This window comes from Dreissena polymorpha, chromosome 6 (genome assembly GCF_020536995.1).
Source record: "Dreissena polymorpha isolate Duluth1 chromosome 6, UMN_Dpol_1.0, whole genome shotgun sequence".
Classification (NCBI taxonomy): Eukaryota; Metazoa; Mollusca; class Bivalvia; order Myida; family Dreissenidae; genus Dreissena; species Dreissena polymorpha.
The window spans coordinates 68,634,526-68,647,152 of NC_068360.1; the positions used below are offsets into that span (position 1 = coordinate 68,634,526).

General features: G+C 39.2%; 1 protein-coding gene across 1 annotated transcript in view; it reads left to right on the plus strand.

The window, feature by feature from the left end:
• Window positions 1–1,632: 1,632 nt before the first annotated feature.
• Window positions 1,633–12,627, plus strand: part of LOC127836622 (von Willebrand factor D and EGF domain-containing protein-like) — a 32,828-nt gene continuing 21,833 nt past the window's right edge. The window contains exons 1-13 of the mRNA XM_052363293.1: window positions 1,633–1,773; window positions 2,366–2,506; window positions 2,685–2,857; window positions 3,778–3,850; window positions 4,226–4,288; window positions 4,388–4,650; window positions 4,809–4,898; window positions 5,176–5,317; window positions 9,218–9,426; window positions 10,131–10,219; window positions 10,328–10,391; window positions 11,613–11,813; window positions 11,959–12,176. Of these exons, the coding sequence (XP_052219253.1) occupies window positions 1,731–1,773; window positions 2,366–2,506; window positions 2,685–2,857; window positions 3,778–3,850; window positions 4,226–4,288; window positions 4,388–4,650; window positions 4,809–4,898; window positions 5,176–5,317; window positions 9,218–9,426; window positions 10,131–10,219; window positions 10,328–10,391; window positions 11,613–11,813; window positions 11,959–12,176 (1,769 nt within the window). The 5' untranslated portion in view covers window positions 1,633–1,730. The remainder of the gene's footprint in view (window positions 1,774–2,365; window positions 2,507–2,684; window positions 2,858–3,777; window positions 3,851–4,225; window positions 4,289–4,387; window positions 4,651–4,808; window positions 4,899–5,175; window positions 5,318–9,217; window positions 9,427–10,130; window positions 10,220–10,327; window positions 10,392–11,612; window positions 11,814–11,958; window positions 12,177–12,627) is intronic.

Here is a 12,627-nt window from a genome sequence, read left to right on the forward strand (position 1 = left end):
CTTTTCGAATAATGACAGCTAATTGAATGATATAACATTTGTATATAACAACTTTGCATGATTGGTGGACGGAGCCTAGCCGTGCAGAGCGAGCAAAGTTTATCAACATGAATGCCAATATACCACTTGCTTAAAATAGTAATACGCTTAATAAGCTAAAATACCCTCAACAAACTTTTTCTCAATAGGTATTTGTGCTGGTAAATAATACAATGTGGCGGAAAATGTGTGGCAGCAATCACTGCGACGATCTGTGACTATATGTCGATATTGTCTTAAAGTCCTAGCGAAAAACTTAAGAAACTAGGAAGATATGTAGTGCTACAAGGGCAATTATTTAGATGTTCACATACGGCACAAAACGTGATGTCGGTACATGCGGTACAGGCAACTCACCCTGTTTGACTACTTGTATAGATGTCGGTACAGGAAACTCATCCTGCTTGACTACTTGTGTAGATGTCGGTACATGCAACTCACCCTGCTTGACTACTTGTAAAGATGTCGGTTCAGGCAACTCATCCTGCATGACTACTTATGTAGATGTCGGTACATGCAACTCATCCTGCATGACTACTTGTGTAGATGTCGGTACATGCAACTCAACCTGCATGGCTACTTGTGTAGATGTAGGTACATGCAACTCATCCTGCATGACTACTTGTGTAGTTGTCGGTACATGCAACTCACCCTGCATTGCTACATGAGTAGATGTCGGTACAGGCAACTCATCCTGCATGACTATTTGTGAAGATGTCGGAACAGTCAACTCATCCTGAATGACTACTTATGTGGATGTCGGTACACGCAACTGATCTTGCATGACTTCTTGTGTATATGTCAGTACATGCAACTCATCCTGCATGACTTCTTGTGTAGATGTCGGTACATGCAACTCATCCTGCATGACTTCTTGTGTAGATGTCGGTACATGCAACTCATCCTGCATGACAAGATGTCGTTACAGGCAACTCATCCTGCTTGACTACTTGTGTAAATGTCGGTACATGCAACTCACCCTGCTTGACTACTTATGTAGATGTCGGTACATGCAACTCATTCTGCATGGTTACTTGTGTAGATGTCGTTACATGCAAGTCATCCTGCCTGACTTCTTGTGTAGATGTCGGTACATGCAACTCATCCTGCCTGACTGCTTGTGTAGATTTCTGTACAGGCAACTCATCCTGCATGGCTACTAATGAAGATGTCGGTTCAGGCAACTCATCATGCATGACAACTTGTGTAAATGTCGGTACATGCAACTCATCCTGCTTGACTACTTGTGTAGATGTCGGTACAGGCAACTCACCCTGCTTGACTACTTGTGTAGATGTCGGTACAGGCAACTCATCCTGCATGACTACTTGTGTAAATGTCGGTACAGGCAACTCATCCTGCTTGACTACTTATGTAGATGTCGGTACATGCAACTCATCCTGCATGGCTACTTGTGTAGATGTCGGTACATGCAACTCATCCTGCATGACTACTTGTGTAGATGTCGGTACAGGCAACTCATCCTGCTTGACTACTTATGTAGATGTCGGTACAGGCAACTCATCCTGCATGGCTACTTGTGTAGATGTCGGTACATGCAACTCATCCTGCATGACTACTTGTGTAGTCCAAATCCGCACCCCAGCCTTTAGGCCAAGGAAAGAATCTGCCCTGTCTGTAACGTCAAGACTATTTCTCGTCTACTACTGGGACATAGCGGAGGTGACACGATGTTGGTCTTTATTTTGTGTTTGCTGACACTAGCAGCCACAGGTACTGTTCCACTCTTACTGTAATACACGTAATAACGGGTGTTTAATGAGCCACTTATTTTAGCTATATTATGATGATTCGCATTTTGTTTTAGATAGCACCATCACATTTCCATAGACTGGTCAAACGATATGAGCTTTCGTTATCAATTCTGCAAACGAGAAGACATTTACATTAGTTACTGTTCTTAAGTCTGATTTGAATATCTCTTTGCCATACATGCATTTAAATGCAGTGAATATTGGCATTAGGTCTTGATTAAAAGAAAACTAGGTGTGTTACAATTGTAAAGTTTATAGCATATGCTAGTATGTATAGGGTTTTTATTATCTATTTATTTATAAGTAATGATAAACAGTCCCTTGTATAGTCGAAGTTAATTGATTACTCATCTCCATATTGTTAAGGAAATTCGTTCACTAGTGAAACTTGTGGAAGAATTTTACTCTTAGACTGTGAACATTATTCCATGTTGAAGGAACTCTATATGCAACTGATTGCACACTTTATGTTCATTGAAAGGCAATTTTTGTTTGTGTTAATATCAATGTGTTCGCTGTCGCGAATGATCGGGTACGTCTCCTTTCTTCAGGCCAAGCCGCGGATCCGTGTCAGCTTGCGCAACTGATTGACGAGCCGAGGCGCAGCACTAACTATACCTCGGCGTACACAGACTATAATCAACTCTACTGCGATAACACGCTCAAGGTTGGATGGTACAGGTTCAATGGAGGTGAGTATTGCTACATCAATGGATTTTTAAAATTATGTTTCGATTTGAAAAATTAGAGATTGAACATACATGTTTAGTATCTACAATGTCAATGTGTATACACTTTTCTATTGTTATAATGCTGTGGTGCAAAAGAATGACCCATAGTATATTGTACTTACTCACGTGGCAACTGTAGGAAGCAAGCTGGCCACGTCATGTCAGCCGTTCTATCACTGTAACACGCACGTGCCGGTGTGGATGCGGGGGAGCCATCCCACCATCCTCGGACAGCCCGTGTCCGCAGAAGTGTGCGCGCCCGGACAGGCCGGATGTGCGCAGGACGACTGCTTTACAAAGAACACAATTAAAGTACTATTGAACAACTTGTTTACAAACGTAAAAACAAAAATAAAAAGAGTCATGCAGAAGACTTTATTGCTTTCAATGGTTTACTAAAAAAAGAAGCAAAATAACACAATCGATTATTAATTTTAAATACGGTTAATTGTCATTTAACATACAATATAGAGACTGTACATGAGCAGTTTCAAGACCAGAATAATGTAACTGACGCATACTCGTAACTCCGTCGCGGCACGCATTAATGTGTATCCTTCCATAATCGTTACACCGTCAATTCACGCATTACGATGTACCCTTCTATAATCGTAACACTGTAATTTCACGCATTAATGTGTACCCTTCCGTAATCGTTACACTGTCATTTCATGCATTTACGTATACCCTTCCATAATCGTCACATTGTCATTTCACGCATTAACGTGTACCCTTCCATAACCGTTACACTATCTTTTCACGCATCAATGTGAACTCGTCCATAATCGTTACACTGTCATTTCACGCATTAATGTGTACCCTTCCATAATTGTTACACTGTCATTTCACGCATTAATGTGTACCCTTCCATAATCGTTACACTGTCATGTCACGCATTAACGTGTACCCGTCCATTATCATAACACTGTCTTTTCACGCATTAATGTGTACCCTTCCATAATCGTTACACTATCATTTCACGCATTAACGTGTACCCTTCCATAATCATAACACTGTCATTTCTCGCATATATGTGTACCCTTCCATAGTCGTTACACTGTCTTTTCACGCATTAATGTGTACCCTTCCATAATCTTTACACTGTCATTTCTCGCATATATGTGTACCCCTCCATAATCGTTACACTGTCATTTCACGCATTAACGTGTACCCGTCCATTATCGTTACACTGTCATTTCACGCATTAACGTGTACCCTTCCATACTTGTCAGGTGGTGATGTGTCCGAACTTCTATGCATATGAGCTCCAACCAACTCAAGGTTGTACCATGGCCTACTGCGCAGGTATGTTTCCCCATGATGTGTACAAGGGACAAACCACATAGCTTAGCTGAAACTTGCAATTTGATTAGCGTTGTTATTGATAAATATAGTACCATAGACAAAAAACAACTGTAACCAGAAAATTTTAATTATATTTCAATACGAAACTTTACTGAATTATTTTTATAACTTCACGTCAATACAACATATTATAATATAATTCATAATATAATACATTGTATGAAAAGTAATTTAATAACACAATATAATGCATTACATAACACATAAATTCATTTCGATGAAACTCAAACATTCGAACAGTTCGTGTCCAATTTTACAATGGACAAAACAATCGCATGTATGTAACAGTTTCAACAATGTATCATTTTTGTTTAGGCGATGGAACGCCATGTGAAGCCCATCAAACATCACCAACAGGTTTTACTCCTGGATGTGTTGGTGCGTATGTTCTCTTGCTAAAACTTTAACGACGTTTCATGTCTTAGTTCAATATATATGCATGATATTGTTTATAAACGTCTACATGTATTGTTGTAGACAAATATCCATTGATGTTGAACGGCCCACACTTGTCTGACCCAATACTGACGTACGTAAATTCGAGCACCGGAAAACCGACATCGTTCGAGTTCCAGTGTCAGATCAACTTTGATCCGGCTCGCAATGACGTCGGCTTCGATGTCAAGTTTCTATTTGACGGCAAATGGGACATGAAAGTTCCAACCAGGTCGATCTCTGGTGCTCAGCAGCGTACGGTCTCCCTTGATCAAAAATATTTGATTGGACATATGGGTCAAAATGTAAGCCTACGGATTCAGATTAAATTGCATTCTGTTTAATCGATCTCCTTCGTGAGGAGAAATTTCGAATATATACACACATGGTGTATTGTATAAATATAATGAAAGAAATGAATGCTGTAATTGGTGGTTACTGATTGAGGCTGTTTTTGTGCTAGGTGAGTTGCGCTGTCAGTTCGTACTTCAGCGCTCCTGGAGCCATCAAGGGACCCTTCATACCAAGCAACGGGTACTGGGCTGGGATTAAGGTATGCTCATTTGTAAATATGGAATCGTCATGTTTTAAATAAAAATCATTAACATTCAATAGGTGTTCGCGCAGACACGATTTGCTGTTACTTCATTCAATTCGATAATGTTCATATCAAGATAATTATACGATGTATACGATGTATACCTGTAATCAATAAGTAAAAGTCAACTTAGTTTTCCCCTCTGACAAAAAAGTAAACATTGACTCCAGTTTAGACTTATATTATTGTAAATAGATCTGTTCACTGGAATGTGTTCTGTACTGTCGGCCAGGTGGAGCAAAATCGTCTGGAGGTGGGAGAGAAGGACAAGCCCCGCACGCTGGTTATGTACTCCACCGTTCCTGTCGTCTGCCCGCCCCCGCATGACGTCACGTGTCACCTCGACATCGACCTCGACCCTATCAACAATAACAGTAAGTTTTCTTTAATGCGTGATGTCTTCGAGAACACTCATTCTATTGATTGTTTTGTTTGTCAAAGGTTCAGTGGATTTTATCAAATGTTTCCTATGCATACAATCTGCTGTTGACTAAGCCTTATATTCACACGGATTGATAGAGAAGACGCTTAAATATTACTAATACACCCTTTTTATAACCTTTAAGATGACACCTTTAAATTATATATGTACAAGCATGCTTCTGTAGACAGCACTATCAACTATACTTCTACAAGCGTATTTCTATAGTCGCCACATCTATCGCCGATACACGAATGTTTCAATGAACATAACCTTAAATTGATGTAATGCACTTATACTCGTATTAGCGGCACTTAACTTATATGTACGTATATTCATATAAACTAGACTTACTTGGAGCATAGCGCCACGGCAACAGTCCTCCAGCGCACTATGTTCTTGGCTGATTTCTTAAGCTCTTACCATGAAATGTTACAGCTGACATATGTCTTCCTCGCATTATCGCCTCCATGTGTTCTAAGGGCATCTTACTGGGTTTCCATTGTAAGGCCTTCCATGTTATGTCTTCTGGGGTTTTTCGCAAGGTATGACCAATCCACCTCTATTTTCCTCATGCGATCTGCTTTCTGATGGGATCCTGGTTAGCCTCATTCCATAAGTAGGTGTTCTTGACTTTTACCGTCAATCTGATTTTGAAGATTTTTCGGAGGCACCTGTTCATAAAGACTTGGAGCTTGTTGATCAGAGTGTTGGTGACTATCCAGGTCTCAGAGCCGTAGAGGACAGACTAGATTTTGTTGTAGAAAATCCACTGTTTAGTGGATAGATAGGGATGCTGCTTTCCAGACTGGTCTTAGAGTATTTAAGACATATCTGGCTTCCCCTAGTCTGGCCTTGATGTTGCTGACACAACGCTGCCCTGTTAGGTGAAGGAGTCCCCCTCATTGAGCTCTATGTCATCCGGGATGATAGACTTTTGTTGATTCTTGTTCATAGCCATAGTCTATGTCTTTTCTAGGTTTATTTGGAGCCCGGTCATTGCTGTTTCTCATGCACGGTTGTCTGTTTTTTGCTGCATTTGTTGGAAGCATTTGAAAATGAGGCATAAGTCATCCGAAAAGTCCAGGTCAACAAAGGTCTGTGTCAGGGTCCACTGGATTGCGGTCGTACCTGTTTTGGTTAGTCCAAAATGAGCACGAAGATCATCGGTGAAAGCATGCATCCTTGACGAAAGCATGTATTCACCTCAAAATCATTAGTCAATTTGCCATTGTTGACTACCAGGAATGTTGTTGCATCATATAAGTGATGGATCATGTTTAGACATAGTGATATAAAAATCCCTAAATGGTCTCTCTGTCAACCAAGGACTGATCTATTATGACTCTGAGCGTGGTGATCTGGTCCGTGCACGACTTGTTTTTCCTGGAGCAAGCTTATTCTGATCGGTGTCTTCTTTCGACTGCATCTTTAAGTCGTTCCAGTATGATGCGTGTAAGTATTTTGCTTGGCACTGACAGTAGTATGATGGCTCGCACTTTTTTGTCGAGTACAAGGTCTCCTTCCTTTGGAAGATTCACCAGGTGTCCTTTTTAATCTGCTAGGACTTTTCCTTCTACCAAGACTTTCAGCAGTAAGGGCAGCATCATGGTTTCCTAGGTAGAAAAGTCTGTCCTTAGTGCTTCTGGTGTTCTTCAGCACGTTCAATACATTCTGGATCTCAGCCTTTGTTGGAGGGTTGGTATAGACTATAGTTAAAGTGTCTGCAGGAGGAATGTCTGGTCTATCTGAGGTTTGTGGTCGGTTAAAAAACTCCTTGACATGTTGTGTCGCTGACTTTTGCTGGTATGTTTGGGTTAAACGTCTTTGAAGAGAGGTTTGTGATGATCTTATACAGAGTGCTGAGGTATCTTTTTTCAGCTTCCCGTTCTGCTGCTGTTGCCAGGGTGTCTTAGAAGACCGGCTTGTGTGTCTGGAAAATTTTATTGACTTCTTGCTGGTGAATTATTCCTGGAGCACTTTATTTTCATCTTAATTCTTTGTTAATTTTCTGCTTGATGTCTTGCCTTTTATGTAGCAGGTACCAGGTTTTGCCGGAGACATGCTTTATTGTATTGTCTCTTTTTTCATGGACTTCTTGGCACGTGCCCTTCCATGTGTCCCTGAGGCAGCTCCGATGTTCTTTCAGTGGCATTTCTTTTCAGACCATACCTAAGGCCTCAAATCTATATTTATAAGAGACTGAGAAGGTGTCAGTGAAGCCTGTTTCTTTTAGTCGTTGGATGTCTATTTGGTTCCTTGTCATGTCATATGGCAAGATCCAGGTTACTTCGTAGTCTTCGTGTTGATACGAGCTCCCGCCAATGGCTAGGCCATTGAAGGCGCAAAAGTCAGCTCGCCATTTTCGTTCATATCCCCTAGGGCCTAGGTACCCATGATAACAACTTTCTCTGTGTTTTGTTGGCATTCATGTCACTCATCAGTAGCTTGATGGCTGTCTTAGTAAGTTCGTCGACAACTGTTTACAGCCTGCTGTATAAACTTTCCTTTGTGTCTTCAACTGAATTGTTAGTGGAGGAATAGCATTGAATAGTGGTAACATTCCTCCCTTTAGAAAAACATCTGCTATCATAATTCTGGTTGAAACTGGCTGCCACAATATGATTGTTATAGCAGCTGCATGAGACACCAACCGGCTTCATAGGTCCCTCTGTTGGGGAATTTTTATAATCGAGCGCTGGTTTTTATTTACTGTCGCTTCGGTTTCTGTAGCGGGGAGCTTTTACGGGGTGTGGTTGCTAGCATCACGCCAAACCTTTTTTCTTTCGCAAACATGCTTTGGACCGTCTCAGACGAAGTTATGTTCCTAAAGATAACGTTAAATTATTTTCAATCACGCATGTAAATAAAGACTACACGTTTAATTATGCTGATAAAACGTTTATTCCTATAAAAACAATTATGTTCTTACAAAAAGAAGCGTGAAATTATACTGATACACATATGTTTATATAGATGACAATTTAAATTATAGTTATTCACGCGGTAACCTTTAAACGGCACTGAACCTTTACACGGCACTGAACTTATACCTGTCTACTGAAGTTTTTATGCACAAAGGAGGTAATCACGTGACAAACAAGATGGCGATGTTCATTCCGAGACTGGTAATTTTCGACGTTTTTTTACCTTTTATTATTTATATTAATTGTCTAAATGCCGCTAACTTACCAGCCTTATCAGGAAGAAAGTGATTAGCGTTTATTTCGTATTGATATTCGCTCTTTATCTCGAATTTACTCGCTAATATTCTAAGCGGGAGCTGTAATTTTGTGACCCGCTAAGAAATTTCGCACGGCGTAAAGTCGCGATGTAGAGTGAATATTAATAATATATAAACGCTAATTAATCTCTCTTACCGATATGGTATGAAACGTCGAAACCACTTGTCTCGGTATGGACGTCGCCATCTTGTTTGTCACATGATTAACCCTTGTGATATATAACTCTTTAAAATAGAATGATGGGTGTTTATGTTGACATCACGTTAATTATGTGATGAACGCATGGTCTTACAGACGCAACTTTAAACAGAAATCATAAAACTAACCTAGTTAAACTAACCTGATGGATGAACAGTTCCGTAAACGGCACTTGACTTATAACTAATTGCGAATGTTTCTATACACGACGAATTAAATAATAAGGATGCAATTATGTTTCTGAAGACGACACCTTCATTTATTCTGATACGCTTGTTATCCTGTGCACGACACGAGGAATTATATTGATAAACGTATATTTCAACATATTACACTTAAATCTAGAGTATTGCATGTATGATCCTACACAAAGCATTATACATTATCCTGGTGCACGTATGTACCTATAGACGACATCGACTTTGTGAAAGAGTGCCGGGTGACCTTCTACCCGGGGATGTGGAACAGCAGCACGCATAGGGCGGAGACGACGTTCCAGGTGTCGGCGACACGTGACGGCAAGGTGGACAAGGACAAGGAGATATACGTGCACTTTAAGCCAATCTTCACGGGGGATGCCTCACCCGCCTTCAACAACTACCAGGTCCCCTTTGTACAGGTGGGTGCCTCCTAGAACCAATGAAGTGCTATACTATTATCCGATACAATTATCCGAACTCTGAGACATGAAAGCTTTTCATGTCGAAACAGTCCATGTCCAGGCGTATTAAAGTTATGATTATTGTAATGTATGTTTCACTTACTATTTCATTATTTATAAGCACTAAAACAATATCGTGAATACAAAGTATGTCCAGTTGGACGCATCTATCCAATGTGCTGACTGGATCTGATGATATCGCAATGAAGGTTATAGTCAGATAACATTTTGATAAATTCATCGCCTCCAAAGATCTTTGAATATTTTTTTTCACTCGGTAAGGTTTAAGTAAAAAACATACGCACACATACATATTCAACCTGCGATTTAAGTGAAATGTCAACTAATTTTGACCACTTATAGAATGTCGTCAGATCCTAACAGCAATAAATAATTAAGCGACAGTTAGGATTTGATTGACATGAGCTTACAACAATTTTAACAGTAGGTAACAATTAAGTTATGCATATGATCCCTTGAATTTATTATTGTTAAATGTGGCGAAAATACAAAACAAGCAAAACAAATTGTCTCCGAAACAAGTTGAAAAACAAACGGCTATAAAACAACCTCGCTTCGCAATTCGCTGGCGTGCGCTTACAGATCATGTCTATGCTCTTACAGATCATGTCTATGCTTACAGATCATGTCTATACTTACAGATCATGGCAAAAAACACGAACACCGCCACCTGCTGGTGTACGGGTGACCCCCATTGCAAGACGCTCGACATGGACCCGTCCAAGGCTAAGTACGTCCCTACTGATACATTGATATGGTAGCTAAGTTAATAATTTATAAATACATATACACTCGCATTTTATAACCACTGCGTAACAATTTCTGTTTTCTTTAACAGCGTTCTGGACTATTATTTGATTGGGGATTTCGTCATGTATAAGAGCACCAACAGGAATTTTGAGGTAAACTACACTGTCATTCATTAACATTTGTATTTGAGTGCAAACCATTTTCGGTGTTAGCGCAGTTTGTTTACAAGTGCCTGCTTTAGTTCATCATATTATATAATGTTATATGCATGTATTGGATCAAAAGTATTTTTCTGTGTGTATATTTTTGTATAAATTCCATTTTTGTTTTAGCGGTGTAAGTTTGACATATATTTCTTGTTATTTCTACCAATGAAAAGCTTCAACAGTTGTGCGATAATTTACCAGTCGCTTAATAAGCAAAATTAAACGCTCATTCAATTATTCCGACACTGATAATCGGACCATGTGACGGTGATAAACGCTATCTGATCGGTTAATCCGTTAGTTTGCTTGTATTAAAAAAAAAACAAGACAAGTTAATGCATGCATTTCTAAAACACTAGTTTTTTTTAGATCTGCACTGCAGTAATAATATATATTGAAAATTAATTTAATAATTATGATGTTTTAAACATATGCAGTTACAAAAAAAGCCAAGCGAAACTATAAACCTGTATCATGCAAATAACAATGTGATTTTCTGAAAGACAAATATATTGGAAATACATATTCAACTTAGTTGACGTATCTCTATTCCATGTGTTAGTGAATATTGCGCTTTTGTTGACACCTTTCTGTTTTTATTTGACAGTTGTATCTCTTGCATACATTTAAACATCCGGTATTTATAGTTTATTTTTTATTAACTTTATATAATATGTAGTAAAATGTATAAGAGTTATAAGTTCTTTGTCAGTTTATTACTTTCGCACAGAAAATGAAACGTCAAAACATACACAGTGAACGATACATCATATGTATGATAATACCAAACAAGTTTAAAGTAATATAAGAATTGAGTCGCTGTGTGTGGCTTTTATTAAAACACATTTTACAGTTGTGTTGAATCAAAATCTCCAAAGTATTGCTTACTAATCACCTAATACTGCACGGGGGTAGCGGAAAACATATTTGTATGTATTTGATTTTGTATAAATTCACATTTACAATGTGAGACGGTGACTGTCCACTTTGTATAGCGCTGCCTCTACTGTTTCATTATACTGTCATGTAAGGTCATATTGGTATTATTAAATTATGTTGTCAAAATATATGTTTTTCTGTTGGATTGTTTATATAAATATTCAATAAAAACAATGAATCAACGCAACGATTGAATAAGATAAAGTTTTGTATTATTCTTGTTACCAGGTGCAAGTACGGACCTGGTCCTGTGGCGCAGTGTCGTGCAACTGTGCAGTGGCCATGAAAGAGAACAATGACGTGGTGATCCTGGACATGTGCGACATCAAACAGTACGGCAAGTCGTACCCCAAGCTCACTGTCCCGGGCAAGGGGCTCATGTCACACGGCACCGTGATCAGTCAGGACAGGTCGGGCAATGACTATCTGGTATGCGGACAAACTTGCCTTACTGATTATGATAAATTATATTTCATATATAAAAATCAAAATTTGAAGATACGCTGATTTAAATGAAGAGTACATCTTCATATATCAATAGTCCTCTTTTCATGTAGTTGTTTTGAACGGACAGGTGAGCTTCCCGTCTGGAGCACAGGTTCGGATCCATAACGTCGGCGGAGTTGCCTTAGACGTGACCATCACCGCACCGGAGGACGACTTCAAGGGCACGGAGGGTATCTGTGGTTATTTTGACGGCAATCCCGCTAACGATCTGAAGCACTCGGACGGGAAAGTGTCCAATATTCCCAATACCAGATTCCAGGACAATGAGTTCGTTAACAGTTGGAGGTAAATTTAAGAAGGACCAACACACTGATAAATGGCTGCCGTAGAAAAAACATCGGGGTTTTACAAGCATGATTATTCAGATGCATAGATTTTAACTAGAGCTATAACAGAAAATCAACAAGATAACTATTGATGCAAAGCATCAAAGGGCGTCGCGAATTTCAGTGTAAAAGGCACTCAATGAAGTTACGTGGAACCATTTTTTTCGACTGTAAATATTAATATATTGGCCGATAATTTTAAACAAAATAGAAAAAGATACTGGTATAACCATTATCTATGATTTTGTGTTATAACCCCCAAATTACCATTATCTATGATGTTGTGTTGTAACCCTAAAATATTTCATAGTTCATTTTATTTACATTGGTTTCCTTTTTTTACTGGCGTCCGTGTGCAGTTTTCATTAATGGAGCATAACTGTGTAGGTTTTAAAAAATCTGCTTCATCT